Raw genomic sequence first — 15,620 nt, 5'->3', positions numbered from 1 at the left:
ACTTCTCCACCTCCCAGCTCCCTTTGCCTATCTTCGTAGGGTTGTCTTACCACCATATTTCCTTCCTGAGTTCTGTTTCTAGAAACTGTCTTAGACCCCAGTTTCCTCCCATCACACACACACACACACACATACTTACTAGTTCCTGTTCTACCTTCATGCTTTAGTGTACTCATCCTTGCAATCATCTCCTCCAGTTCTGTGAAGACCAAATGAGCAAACACATACAGCTACATTATCATGCACGTGCATAATAAATTACTATCTCCAAACTCATAAACTTCACAAGGCATTGATATCACATTTGGGTCACCTTAGGGATAATAAACAGGCAAAGCTACTATGCTAAATGATCATAACCAGAAAAAAGCAAGCCATTTCAAATAGAAATGCTTTGGGATTAAGTAATTATTTAAGATCAGTCATTTACTGTTCTCTTGTGTTGATTAGGATAATCAATATATAGGTTGTGTGTGTGAGGGATACTGGGGATTGAACCCAGGGTGGGGTGTCTACCTCTGACACAGCCAACCCTACTTTAATTTATTTTAAAACAGGGTCTTGCAAAATTGCTCAGGTTGACCTTGAACTTTCAATCCTCTTGTTTCAGCTTCCCAAGTACTGGGATTACAGGCTTGTTCCACCATGCACAGGATCAATGCACAGTTTTTTTGAAACTCAAGATGATAATGAAATAGATTTAAATGAATAAATATCCATTTTGAAAGGAATAAATGGGATATAAATATAGATATTACATGACACAACTACTTTTCAAATCTCAGTTAAATATTTTGGGGGTTATCACCAAAGTTAAAATTTGGATGGACCTGGAGAACATTATTTTAAGTGAGATTAACCAGTCACAGGAAGTGAAGGGCCATATATTACCTCTCATATGCGGGAGGTGGGAAGTGATTGGGAAATAAGGGAGATTTTAGATAATGGAGAAAAAATTCCAGTGGAGCGAGGGAGGTGGTCTAAGGGAGGATGAGAAGGGGATTAATGAAGGAACCATTTTCATTGAGAATACCAATCTTAATATCCTCTATGGGGAGCAGGGGATTGGGAAGGGAGCCTGGGGAAAGCCCACAAGTGCTGTGTGCATGGATGTCAGCGATCACTATGAGCTACATTATGATGTGAGACTGTAATGCACCAATAAAAGTATAAAAATTCAGGATAGTTTCTATATTAGAGTGGCGCCATATTGCCACTGGCGGCAGCAGCAGCGAATTCACCAAGTCCACTACAGCTCCATCAGCACACTCAACAACAGTGAGGCAAATTGCGGCCCCTAGAGGAGAAATCCCAGTACTGCACTCTCAGGGACTTGACCCAGTGGGGGAGTGGTGGTGGCAGAGATATCACACCATAGGAAAATGCCCAACCTGGCATCCCCCATGGTCTAAAGCAGCCTCGATTGACTCCCTGGGTCTGAGACTCTGCGATACAACCCAGTAAAGGAGTAGTTGGGTCTGAGATACCACAGACTCGAGATCCAGAGCACCTTAAGTGAAGTCATAGTGACCCAAGGGAAGAACCCAGAGAAGGCACAAACTTCCGAAATCATGGGAAAGAGGAATAATACTGGAGCAATTAATGCCCACAACCCCACAACATCAGAACCTGATAAAACAGAAATTCAGAGATTTCTAGAAGATCAAATCAGGAAAATAACTGTAGAAATAATAGAGGTGTTTTGAAAAGAATTCAGAGAGAGCCAAAAAGAGATAAAGGATGCAATTAATGAAGTAAAGGCCTCAATTCAAAGCACAAACAACCAATTAGAACACATGGAGAATAGAATCTCGCTCTTAGAAGATGATCACTCCAAAAATGAACGCATAATTTCTAATTTAGAAAAAAAATCCAACAGCAGGAATCTGACATTGAAGAAATACGGGCCCATTTTAAGAGAGCTAACCTAAGAATTATTGGAATAGAGGAGGGAAAAGAAGGTGAAACCAAAGGGATCAACAATCTCTTCAAGGAAGTAATAGCAGAAAATTTTCCAAACAGAGAGCAAGAGGTCGATACACAGGTCCAGGAAACTTATAGAACTCCCTTTAGACAGGATCAGAGAAGAGGATCCCCATGCCACATAATTGTCAAAATGACCAATGTGGAAACCAAGCAGAGAATCTTCAAGGCAACAAAAACAAAGGGCCAAGTGACATTCAGAGGCAAACCGATTAGAATCACTCCAGACTTCCCAAACCAAGTCATGAAAGCCAGAAGGGCTTGGAGTAACATATTCCAAACTCTGAAAGAAAACAACTTCCAGCCAAAAATTTCCTACCCAGCAAAACTTTCTATCAAATTAGATGGAAAAATAAGAAGCTTCCATGACAAACAGAAACTGAAGGAATTTATGTCTTCAAAACCAGCACTAGAGAAAATACTCAAGGAGATTAACTACAAAGAAGAATTAGGTAACACACACCAGAACTAGAGAAACACGATTTTCGATTCAACAGACAATTATGATTGGTTATCTGTGGAGATTCATTATTTGTTAGTCTTTTACCTATCTCTAAATTGTATTGTTTGCTTTTATTATTGCTAATTTTTAGGATTTCTAGTTGGAATATTAATATACCTTCAGATATAGCATTTGGAAATATTTTATCCCATTCTATCAGTAACTTTTAACTCTGTTTACATTGTCTTTGGGTATACAATATTTTTTTTTATTTTTTAGGGAGTTTGTTTATCCTTTTATTGCCTGTGCCATTGAAATCATATCCAAGAAATCACTGCAATTTCAATGTTGTGAGGTTTTATGACCCAGATTTTCTTCTAAAAGTTTATAGTCTTAAGATTTATATTTAGGTCTTTTATCTATTTTGAGTTAATATTTGTATATGGGATTAGGTAAGGGTCCAATTTTATTCTTTTTCATGTAATTATTATTTTTCAACAATATTTAGTTAAAAGATTAGTATTTCCTCCACCAAATATTCATGGAAACCTTGTCAAAAATAACTTAACAATATATGGAAGAATTTATCTCTAGGGTTTTATCTAACTCCAATGGTTTATATATCTGCCTTTATAACAGTACTACACTGTTTCAATTATTGTAGCTTTATATGGTTTGAACTCAGAAAATATACATCTTCTAGCTTTGTTCTTTTTCAAGATCATTTTGGGTATCTAGAATCCATATTCCTTATTAGGATAGATTTTTTTTCTGAAAAATAAGTAAATGTATTATAGTTTCACCTAGAAAAAGAAAAAAATATTCTCTTGGGTATCTAGAGTCCATATTCCATATTAGGATTGATTTTTTTCTGAAAAATAAACATATAAATATATATGATAGTTTCTTCTAAAAAAAAAAGAAAAAATATTCTCTGGTGAGAAAGAAAGCAAAAAGAAATATTGAAATGTTATCTTTAAGTCATCAAAAGCTTGGTATCAGAAAAATGAAACTGTTATGTGAGATTATCATTGTTAATTTTGGATAAATTGCTATAATACTAGATGTCAACCACTAAGCCAAGCATGGGAAGGAGGGATGGGGAGGGTAAAGGGTGGGGATCGGGTAGGAGCTAACTGGGCGATGTGTGCATGTATGTCTACAAAAGTTTGTTTTTCATCCCATTATGATGTATGAATACAGTGCACCAATAAAAAATAATAAATAAGTAAATAAATAAAGATTCATATTGTGAAAAAATTTCTATATTAGATGATTAGAAGAATGAAATTTTGACTTTGCACAAACTGGTGACACATATAACTACTGTTCTCTTAGCCTTGATATAGTAAAGACTGCTATGTCCAGGATTAATTACTTGGGTTTGAAGTTTTAAGCAGTCTAATCCTAGACCCTGCTTAGATTCTTAGGAGACTATGATGAAGAGGAGAAAGCAGGTGCTTCCAGCTGCTTCCCGAAGTTCTATTTAGATCTCTAGTTGACTGTTTCTATTTAGAGCAAGGGCATATTTAAAGGAATGGTCTTGGGAGGCAAGGGGCAATCCTGATACTGTGATACACAGAGGATTTCATAGTTAGGAACAAAGTGTTAGAGCTGGGATTAGTGAACCTGGGACTCTAAATAGAAGCAGGCTCTATTATTGAAAGTCGGCTTTCACCCAGGGAAGCCTGAGGAGATGTCAGGCTAGGATCTTCTTGGCTTCCTCAGCAGACAGGGATAAAAACCACGTTTAAACTGTTAGATTCCTTTACATTACTCAGGAGAATTTGGAGTTAGTCACAGTCCCATTAATCTATTGCCCAAAACATGATTTTGTTGAAAGTGAGAGGAGTTCAGTTATTTCCAGAGGTTAATTCGCCCAGGACAAAAGCAGAAATAAGAAGTCTTTCTGGCAAACCAGGTCATTTCGTTACCCTAAAGCTGGAGCAGGGAGAGGTAAATATCAAAAAGGGATAAACATGTTTCATTACAAATTACTGCTCTTCCCTTCTCTTTCTGCTTCAGCTCGTCTCTTTCTTGTGTATTGACAGCTTTCTTCTCTTATAAGTTTAATCAGCTTAAGCATAGGCGTAGTGCCTAGAACACCTTGGAATAATAAAAATTCCACACAAGGAAAGAACCTCCTTTCTCTTAGGCTGTCTTTATGTTGTAAATTGTGTAATAATATTAACATCAACTGGTGGGGTTACAATGTTTGTGAAGTTTTTGTGTATTGAGATTATTAATATTCACAACAATATGCCACATTTTATGTTCCCAGTAAGTGCATATTATATCTAGATGCATCTACATTTACTGGGTGGGTCTGAACATGATTTGTTGTTTTTGAATTTTTTATTAGGGGTCAATTTGTTAGGGTTGAAACATAGTTTGGGTTCCTTTCTGTGAAGTTCTTTAGTGTGTCATTCACTCAATAAATGTTTAACAACAGTCTATGCTATATGCTAAGCCCTGTTAGAGTTATCGTGGGACACCAAACTAAGAAAGATGTGGTCTTTAGCTCAAAGCACTCACAATCTGGCAAAATATCTTCCAGGACTTTAATGACAATCGGATCTTAATATTTACAGTTGGTAGAATCTACTATTATCTGCAATAATATATTTATGTCATTATTTATCTACTTAAATTACATTTAAACATCTGTTTCTCTTCACCTCTACTCCTGATCACATCCGGGGCACTTTTTCTGTGAAGCTGAGTCATCCAATGGTGGCTATTCCTGAACATGAAACTCATGATTCCAAAGAGGTAAATGTAAGACACAGTTGGCGTCTAGTTACCCATTTCTATATAATATAGGTAATAGAAATAAGACAATCTTTTTTATTTTAATTATCAACAGAGTCATGGTTATTTGAAAGAGGGTACTGGGGATGGAACTCAGGGACATTTTGTCTCTGAGATATACCCCCAGCCCTATTTAATATTTTATTTTGAAATAGGGCCTCCCTAAGTTGCTGAGGTTCTTACTAAATTGCTAAGGCTTTCAAACTTGCAATCCTCCTGTCTCGGCGTCCCAATAGAGACTTATAGATGTGCACCCACTGTACCTGACTATAATTGTGGTTATTTTGAAAGAAACAATGATGATGGCTACCTGGCCCACTGTGTTGCTTGGAAGCATCTTACCCTATAATAGTCCATCCAGGCTGCTTCCCCATGTTGAAGGTGGTACCAGAGCTCCCTAGGTGCATAGTACCTTGACCACAAACCATCTTCCTGTACTAGATGTTGTCTTTGTGATTTTCTCTGCAACTTCACAGGTGAAACTAGGATTGCCTTCTTTCTTTAGGGGTTCAGGAAATTCCCAGTAACTTTATCTGCTGTGTTTTTGGGCAGGGGCACAGTGGCAGTGGTACCTCGGTTTCAGTTCATAGGAGGATGATTGCTTTACTCTCTGAGCACCTTCATTGTAGCCTCTAAATTCCATGCCCATGTTTATTCGTTTTCATGTTTTGAGCTGGTAAACCAAAATAAATTTTAGTGTTTTTTTTTTTTTTGAAACTGGGTCTCACTGAATTGCAAATGGTCTAAGTAGCTGAGGCTGTCCACAGACCACGATCCCCTTGTCTCAGCCTCCCAAATGCTGGTATTACAAGCGTGTGCCACCATGCCCGGCCCAAAATACTTTAATTTTTTTTTTGGTGGTGGTACTGGGGTTCCTGGAAGCCCTTCTACCGCTGGGCTACACTACCATACCTATCTTTTTTAAAATATTTTTTTTGTATTTGAAAACAGGGTCTCCTAAGCTAGAGAGGCTGGCTCTGAACCAGCGCGATCCTCCTGTCTCCGCCTCCCAAGCGCGGGAATTACAAGCGTGCACCACCATGCCCAGCACAAAATAAATTTTAAAAACTTTCCTTTAATTTTTACAAGTGATATGCCATATATGGAAAAATGCTGTAAGATTTAATTTTGTATTCATTAATAGAAAGATAATTAAACAGTATTTTTACCTTTTACATCCTTTCAAAGAAAGAAAATGTGAGAAGCCAAAGTGAATTGTAAAGGAGCGATCTCTCTCTCTCTCTCCCTTCCTCCTTCCCTCATAGTACTGGGGACTGAACACAGAGGAATCTTACTTTTGAGCTACACCCCCAGCCTTATTTTATTTTTATTTCAAAACAGGATCACGTTAGGGTGATGAGAGTCTCACTACTTGCTGAGGCTGTCCTTGAACCTGCAATCCTCCTATCTCAGTTTCCCAAGTTCTGGGATTATAAGAACATTCCCAGCAGGACTTCTCTTTTTTTTATATGCATAGAACTTTCTTTGTAAATTTTTTCATTGGAGAATTGTAGTGATACATCGTAATGGGGTACAAGATGGTAGAGGCATACATGCATATGCCACTCATTTAGCACGCCCCACCACCTTCTCCATTCCTTCTCTCTTTCCCCTTGTAATGTTTGGCTTTGTGTGTCGCGTCCCTAAGGCTCCGTCCTGCAGAGCCCTGGGAAAGAACACACAAACGCCGAGTCTGTTGATGATGCTTCCTCTTTAATGCTTCTTCTCTTAAATGCGTACAGCAAGCAAATATATATCAGCATCATAACCCCTCCCTCTTTTACCCTACCAACCCCAAACTTCTCACAGCCAGGGCATGCACATTTCTAACCCTCTCATAGGCAGGCTGGTGGTAGCACGAGGCGCTGCGTCATTGATCATCCTGCAGGCACGTAATATGACACACTGCACATGCTCAAGGAGACGTCAATCTTGTGAGTCTTATGACTTGGCAGCAAGCCTAGGCGCCATCTTGAGTCAACGCTGGCAACAAGCCTAGGCGCCATCTCGGCCCAGTGGTTGACTTTGATATGTATGTGAGTGTACATCATGTACATTAGGGAATTTTCCTCTCCCCCCTCCCAACCTGTTTAAGAAGAGAGTGGGTGAGCTCACATATTCACTTTAGATACATTCTCAAATGAAATCTACTTAATATTGCTTTCTCCAAGTTTAGAAAAACAATCATAAAACAGAGGAAGCAGAAATAATAAAATTTCAAATAAGATGCTAATTTTCATCTCCGAGGAGTATTTTTCACAACTTAGGAGATATTATATGCTGTTCATGAATTGGCATCCATATTTATCCACATTTTAAAGATTCTATCAAGCAAGACCAATGTGGCTTTTTGCTATAACAGCCTAAAATATAAAGGTGTATTATGAACAGCTATAATTAATACTCTGGGACCACCTCTCTTACATTTTTAAGATAATAGCCAGCTGAATGTGATGGTGAACACGTGTAATCCCAATACACGAGAAGCTGAGACAGGAGGATTGCAGGTTCGAGGCCAGCCTCAGCAATCTAGTGAGACCCTCAGCAAATTATACCCTATTTCAAAATAAAAAAAAATGGACTGAGAGTGTATCTTGGAGGTAGAATGTCCCTGGGTTCAGTCCCCACTGCCACACACACACACACACACACACACGCGATAAAAGCCTGATACCGGTTTTGTGAGCCTGGACATGTGGGTGTGGTAGACTTTTCAACGTTGATCGACACATTTCTCTTCTGAGAAGTTACAGCAATTCATCCAAGCAGGAGTATGTCTCCATACTCTGCCTCTAAGTCCTCTTGTCCTCATCGAGGGTTAATGTCATTGCACATTTATTGAGAACTTGCAGTGTGTTAAAATAGCACTGTGTACTCTATTTTAATCTTCACAAAATATTCTAAATGAAATCATTGTATTATTCTGATTTTACAGATAAGGAAACTGAGGCTGAAGAAAATCAGTCTTTTGCCTAAAGTCAGTAGCTGGGAAATGTCTACACAATCAGAAATTAAATCCAGATCTCACAGCCTGGAGCTGGTGATTAAGCACTCTCTGTCTATCCATAGGTCTTTCACCTTTTTAATACCATATTTTCAAATATTTGCCAGTTTACAAGGGAAGTTATTTATATGTTAATTTGCATTTTGAAATTCTTTATTCTCTAATTTTTATTTTATTTTATCTATTTTTCTGTTTGCATTATGTTATGCATCTATCTACTGTTATGCTGATACTTTTAATGAGTTGTAAAATAATTTTACATATTTAGGATATTAATTATTTGTCAGATGTGTTGTTAGCCCTCTCATAATAAAGGTGGCAAAATGTATAAAAGTAAAAAATTGGACAAACCTACAGAGTCAAAAACAAGAAAATGGTTGAGTAGATTTTTGCACTTTTCCAATGAATATAAAAACTAACAATCAAATGTCTTTATTTAAAAGACACTCATGTTGATTCTTGTTCACATAGGTTATAACTACACAATTATGTTTCTAGATAATAAGAAAAAATCAGCTCGTCATTTAAATAACAAAAGTACTCGGTTCAGATAATAGTAAGTGCAGAATTGAGAACTTTTCCATGCTAAGGATACTAAATAATGTGAAAGACTTTGTGTTGTCAAAGAAAACAGAGTAGATGTAGTATTTGAATTTTTTACATCAATTATTACAACCCTGTTGCAATAAAATTATTTCAAATCAGGTTTGGGGAGCATAAAAATTTCATAAGAAGAAGCTAAAGTTTAACATTGTGAGAGACAGAAACTATTAGTTTTAGAAGAAACAATAAGGGAAAAGTCTTTTGTGCTTCAAGTATGCTATATTTTATTTCTTAAGATATTGGAAAAGTTTTGGTGCAATTTAACAGCTTTATATAACTCCGTATGATATGTAGTCAGACTAAAATATAGGTCCATATATTTCCCCCAAAAAGTTTCTCTGTTATTTATTTACCTACAATATAACAATATGACCTTAAGACAAGCAATTCTTGCCTAGATGAATAAATTATTTCAGTGACTCAGTGAGAATAAGGAATTAGGGAGAAGCCTTGCTTGAATTCGTTTCCCACTTTTTTTTTCATTTCCTAAAGTTTGCCTTGCTTTATCATTAGACTCTCATTTCTTGAATCCATTCATGCAATTTGTGGGCAACTACCGTTATTCAGTGATCTATTTAAGTACGGATAGAGCTCAGATTGGTCTAATTAAATCAACAGTTGCTTTTATAACTCAGATGATTTTCAAAGTTCTTTTTAAAGGAACAAACTCAAAAGAACAATTGTACTTGTCTGGCTTGGGGCTATATCTGGCTGAACCCTGGAGCCACCTGGACTGACCTGAACAAAGAACCAATGTCAGGGATTGGCTCCAGGTGAAGGGATTGGAGGATGTCTAGTGGTGAGCAAAGACCACTGACCTGCTTTAAAATTTCTCCAGGTGACTCAAATGTGCATTGCTCCTCCTTCACTGGTAGTGTTGGAAGGTCAATCAAATCAGCTATTAATTTTGGAAAAAAAGTAAAGGCAAGAGGATAATTTTAAAAATAGTCTCAGCGAGCTGGGCATTGTGGTGCATGCTTATAATCCCATCAATTCCGGAGGCTGAGACAGGAGGATCATGGTTAATGGACAGCCTCAACTACTTAGTGAGGCCCTTTGTAACTCAGTGAGACCCTGTTTCAAAATTAAGAATGAAAAAAAATAGGGCTGAGGGGTGTAGCTCGGAGGGAGAATGTCCCTGGGTTCCATCCCTTGTAACACACACACACACACACACACACACACACACACACACACACACACACACAATAGTCTCGGCGAACGTGTTCAGTTACAAAAAACTGGCGTTATATAGTCTTGTCCAGTGGTATAAAGTTAGGACACATACTTTAATTTGTGGTGAGTTAATATCAAGAGCTCTTTTCTTTATTTTGATGTCCTTGTTAGAACCTGATACTTTCTGTTTTCCTGACATTCCATACACAAGGCTTGAGTGCTCCTCAGATTGGGCTGGGCAAAAAAAAAAAAAAAAAAAAAAAAATCGGTGCAAGCTGAGCGTGGGGGCTCAGGGCATCCCAACCGATGCTTGATTTGTTCTTCATATGATTCATACACACAAAATACTTGACCACTGATACATTGACACGTGAAGAGATAAACTCCTAAATCATAAATTTGACAATTGGCAAAGAAGGCCACTTTCATAAATTTCCAGTGTCACACCAGTGCAGTGATCACCAAATAGGTCAATGTTTAACACAATGCAGGAAGACCATACTTCCTGTCCTAGATAAACAGTTTCGGAATGAAATTACTTAAAGGATTTTAGTAGCAACAATTATTTGATGGTATTTATTATGTCCTGTGACTTCAACACAAGGTCTGGATTCTTTGTGTGTGTGTGTTCCTGGAAGCTCTTCTACCTCCGGGCTACACTCCCAGACCTATATTTTTATATTTTTATTTCGAAACAGGGTCTCTTAAGCCAGCGAGGCTGGCTTCAAACTTGCGCCATCCTCCTGTCTCCGCCTCCCAAGCGCAGGGATTACAAGCGTGCGCCACCACGCCCGGCAACGTCTGGATTCTTTGATTCACAAATACTTTGCCACCCACTTCTTTTCCTAGAGGATTAATTGTGAAAGTCATATTGGACAGTAAGATATGAACAGACCTTCTCTCTTCCCATCACCTGCTAGATAAAGTTATTTTGTTCTCGATTTGAGGGTAAATTGATTTCCCAAAACATGGTCAGAGGTATTTGATCATGACCTCTCAGATTCACTTGTTATTAACACAGATCGCGAGCTAATCATTCACCAGCTGCCCACAAAACTCATAGGAGGCAAATTCTTCTCCTGTTCTCCTATTCCTTCTCTTTGCAGATTTTTGATAAATGTTCAAAGGTTGTCAAGATTATAGTTTTGATAGCAAGTTGACACTGACTGATTGGATACTTGGCAGCGTATAAACTTCTTATGTTCATTTTTACTTTGACTATTTCAGAACCTTTGTTGATGTCTAAGGTACTAAGCTTATAAAACAGGTGGCCCGTTTTGATGTCTTTATTCTTTAGATGAGGACATAGAAAAGAGAAAATAAGGGAGTGTTTCACAGAAGCTTACCTCACTTTTTAGTTTGATTCAAGGGTAAAAATACAATTACCAGGAACCATGGCCTACTCTAGTGTCTTCAGGCAAGTTGCCAAAAATACTCCCCAAATTAAGCTTTGGCTGAAGTGGTGAACTCCTGTTATCCTAGTACTTGGGAGGCTGAGGCACGAAGATCACAGGCTGGACGACAGCCTCAGTAAATAGTGAGACTCTCATCAACCTTGTAAGACCCTGTTTCAAAATAAAAATAAAAATAGGGCTTAGGATTTAACTGGGAGGTAAAATGCCACACACACACACACTCTCAAGCTTTGATAAACTGGAATTGTCAAGAGTTCAAAGTTGTAATCTGAAGCAAGAACCTAGAATCTGGATTACTATTTGATGCTTAAAACAAGATTCATACACTTTGATAGACAATTGGACAGAGAGCCAGTATAAAATTATCTTACATAAATAAAGACACCTAATGCAAGACTTGAATGGAGAGCCACCTTGCCCACTCATCCAGAAAGATATTTTTATCTTCAAGTTTGACAGCAAGGGACCCATCTAGATGACCTTCCTGTCGTTTTTTTTTTCTTTTATCTGTTATAAGCACCCAGTCTGTGTTGGCAAACTATAACTAACAACTACAAAAACAGTGAATCTTTCTGCCAATCCAGAAGCCCTCTTTCAAAATGAATAAGCAAAGAAAACCATTTTTTATCATTTAATAAGCATCAAACCAGAATGCGATGTTTTTCATAGGCAATCCACCAAGAGACTGAAAACTCAAACTCAGGAAGAAATCTCATTCTTCAGAAAGACAAACAAATATAATCTGATATGCATGTGTTCTCAAAATTAAATAAATAATAATAAATAAAAATAAATAATAAAAATAAATAATAATTCAATGTGTTCTCAAGTAAGAGGATTGATGCACCATTTACAACACATAGTTCATTCTAAATTCACCTGGTATTTGGGAGACCATCTGTGTCTGGTGTTACGGAAAGGAACCTCCAGTCCCAAAGGAACTTTGGGACTGGAGGTAGTCCATAACTTAGAGCCGGGCATCAATAGGAGTGAGGGTCTTATGTGCTCTGGGAACTAAGAGATTGAGTTGTTATGTTTCTTGGATATTTACATTTGAAAGAGACGGCTCATAAAGCCTTGGGGAAGACTTTTTTTTAGGTCTGATCAAAGGTCCATCTAATTTTCAAAATAATTTATATACACTTTAAAGGAAAGAAAAAGTACTTGCGGTAATAAGTTTTATAAGCAAATACTCTATAAAAAAGGGAGAAGGGTAGATTTCTTACCTTGTATTCAACAGAGAAAATGAAACTCTTATGTTCGAATTTCCATTTGTCATTATATGTGGTTGGCAAGTTCTAGCACTAAAATCTGAAAAAGTCTGACTCTGAAATAGCTAATCAATGGATTAAAGTTAAATTCTGTACTGGAGGGAGCCATAAATCGGAGCAGGTGTTAGTAGACTCTGCTGTGATAGTTTAGAAATACTATCTTCTAGATTTTCAGGAGAAACAAAACAATAAATTCAGGGTTAATATCTATTCGGAACTCAGTTCTTCTAGAGGTTAGGTGGTTTGACCCCAGATTCAATGTTGACCCTCGCTAGAGTTCATTATACCTGCATTTTTTTAATCAATCATACTATATTTTATAGTACCTTAATTACTGAATAATTTATAGCACCTGGCTTATGGATAATAAATTCCAATACGAGATCTTAAGTTTTATTACCAAAGTTAATAGATACTTGTGTAAAATACATTTAAATCTTTCGGAAAAAATCACATTTAATAATTGATATATGTATATATATTCTGGAAATGGCTTTTTACTATGGAGATCTGCTTTCATATTTGCAAGAACAAATATGTAGATAACTTTGATTTTCTTGGGCAGGAAAGACTATGAATAGTTGGTTTTGCATTAAAAGGAAATAAAAAACCAATTTACACAGCACATTCTTTAAAAAAAGCTTTCTGTAGTACTGGCTTAAAGTTTCACAAGATTACCCTTACTTATTAACCAACGTTAACTGTAAACAAAAAAGATTTTGGAATTTGACTCTATTCAGAATTATGACTTTCAAAATGTCTTAAGTACTTTTTTATATTTTCTGAAAACTGAAATAAGTGTGTTCAGTTGGCAAAAAACACTGACCCTTGATTTCCAGAGTGCTAGTCTGAAGGTAAGAATATATTTATTTATTTAGTGGTCTTCAGTTTTCTTAAGTGTTTACCTTTGTTTCTCTAAAGTGATTTGACTCTTCACCTATATTGAGATTGGCAAAAAATAAAAACTTCACAGTATTTCTAAAATGATGACTGTACCTGATATATCAAAATATATCATTACCAAATACTGCTAAACCATGGTGGCAAATGCCACTTTGATCAGCCAGTGGAGTCAGTGAGTGCTGGGACACCAGGCTCAGCCTACTAGCATGGAAACAGAAGGTTATCAGCATATTCTACCTTAACCTGGCTTAATTATCCTTATAATTATAAAATATTGTATTTGAAAAGAAATGAAGAGAGCAGTTAGTCTACTATTTTATTTATATTTATTTATTTTTTTAGAACTGAGGCTTAAACCCGAGGGCATTTATTTTACCTCCAAGCTATACCCTTAGCCCTATTTTTTTTTTTTTTTTTGGTGGTACTGGGGTTCCTGGAAGCCTTTCTACCTCCGGGCTACACTCCCAGACCCATTTTTACATCTTTTTTTATTTGGAAACAGGGTCTCTTAAGCCAGCGTCGCTGACTTCGAACCTGCACCATCCTCCTGTCTCTGCCTTCCAAGCGCGGGGATTACCAGCGTGCACCACCACACCCGGCCTATTTTTTATTCTTTATTTTGAAACAGGGTCTCACTGAGTTGCAAAGGGCTTCAATAAGTAGTCAAGTGATCAGTGATCCTCTTGTTTCAGCCTCTCAAATGATGGGATTACAAGAGTGCGCCACCAGGCCCGGCTTCAAATATATATATATATATATATATATATATATATATATATATATATATATATATATATGTCATAGGCCTGCCTACAGCATCCATCTTTATGTATCTTCCATTTAAACTCCTCTTTTCTCCCCGCTTACCATGTTGGAAGGGTCCACCGTCGGCCATGGCTTGGCACCTGGAAATACATTGGTAACCTCCTTTCACAGTGCTCTAGCACACTCGTGTTTTAGAAACAAATTTCCCTTCTTGCCTCATATCTTTTATACTTTCTTTTGTGTAATTTGACTTCACAGTGGCAAACATGGTCTCCACTTGGTTCAGTTTATCTTATCTGTTCCAGACAGTCTAATTCTCTCAGGAACACAAAGAGATCAAATGAGAGAGAGAGAGAGAGAGAGAGAGAGAGAGAGAGAGAGAGAGAGAGTGTGTGTGTTGGGGTCACTCCTCTGCTACAGAGCAATGTTATAAAGCCATGAAAATCAATATATGAAGAAAAAAAAGAAATCAAAGGTCCTCTGCTGTCTGTATCTTTTGTAATGGTCCATATTGCAAATGCAAAAGCTGGGCCTTAATCCAACCCCATTCACTTTACTTCCTTAGTCCGGATGTTGCACTTTAGGAATGATGGAGTCAGTGACAGAGAAAAAGGAAGGTAACAGCCAAGTACGTGGAGGCTGAGTGGTTGCGGGTGGACAGAGCAGTGCTTTTGGTAAAGACGGCACCCATCCCTCAAATCCCTCATGATCCTTCTCGGGCACTGTCCTGACAGCCTTAAGAGCTCAGTCTGACGTGAGGAATAGCTACGTGTCTTTATTGTGCCATTTCTCATGTAACAAAAAAGCAACAACTGAAGGGATTAACCCATATTTTCCTACAATAAACTGCTTTTACTATGCCCAATTATACAATTTTTCTCTATTAACATGGTATTTCTCTCTCTCTCTCTTTGTAGCAATGAAGTTGGAGCAGAAGCAAAGGCGCAGCTGCTGGAGTTTTTTGGGATGCCGGTGCTAAACACCCGCTCGACTTAACTCTTATTTTTTTTTCCCACTCCCTTTATGAACTTCTGCAGCAGAGCAACTTAAAAAAAAGAAGACAAAAGTTTGCTGCAGGTGGATAGCATCACATTTCTCTGCTAAACACAGCCTAGGAGAGATTTACCTTCAGCTGCTTGCACCACTAATCAAAACTTTAATGCCTTCTGTTAAGCTGACAGCAATACGTATTACCCTCCCCTACAGTTAGCAGGCAAATAAAGAAGAATCATGGCTAAATAGGAGAA

The 15,620-nt window shown here is 37.5% G+C and overlaps 1 protein-coding gene across 1 annotated transcript in view; it reads left to right on the top strand.

Moving 5' to 3' along the window:
* MLIP (muscular LMNA interacting protein) overlaps positions 1-15,369 on the top strand; it is a gene marked incomplete at its 3' end in the record, with an annotated part of 157,447 nt that extends 142,078 nt beyond the window's left edge. Inside the window, exons 13-15 of the mRNA XM_080700067.1 lie at positions 5,144-5,197; positions 14,487-14,527; positions 15,291-15,369. Coding sequence (XP_080556193.1) covers positions 5,144-5,197; positions 14,487-14,527; positions 15,291-15,369 — 174 coding nt within the window. The remainder of the gene's footprint in view (positions 1-5,143; positions 5,198-14,486; positions 14,528-15,290) is intronic.
* Between the last annotated feature and the right edge of the window lie 251 nt (positions 15,370-15,620).

Source organism: Muscardinus avellanarius (genome assembly GCF_963383645.1).
Source record: "Muscardinus avellanarius genome assembly, chromosome: 8".
NCBI classification, from domain to species: domain Eukaryota; kingdom Metazoa; phylum Chordata; class Mammalia; order Rodentia; family Gliridae; genus Muscardinus; species Muscardinus avellanarius.
Note: the sequence above shows the minus strand (reverse complement) of the source record. Positions and strands in the feature narration are given on the sequence as shown.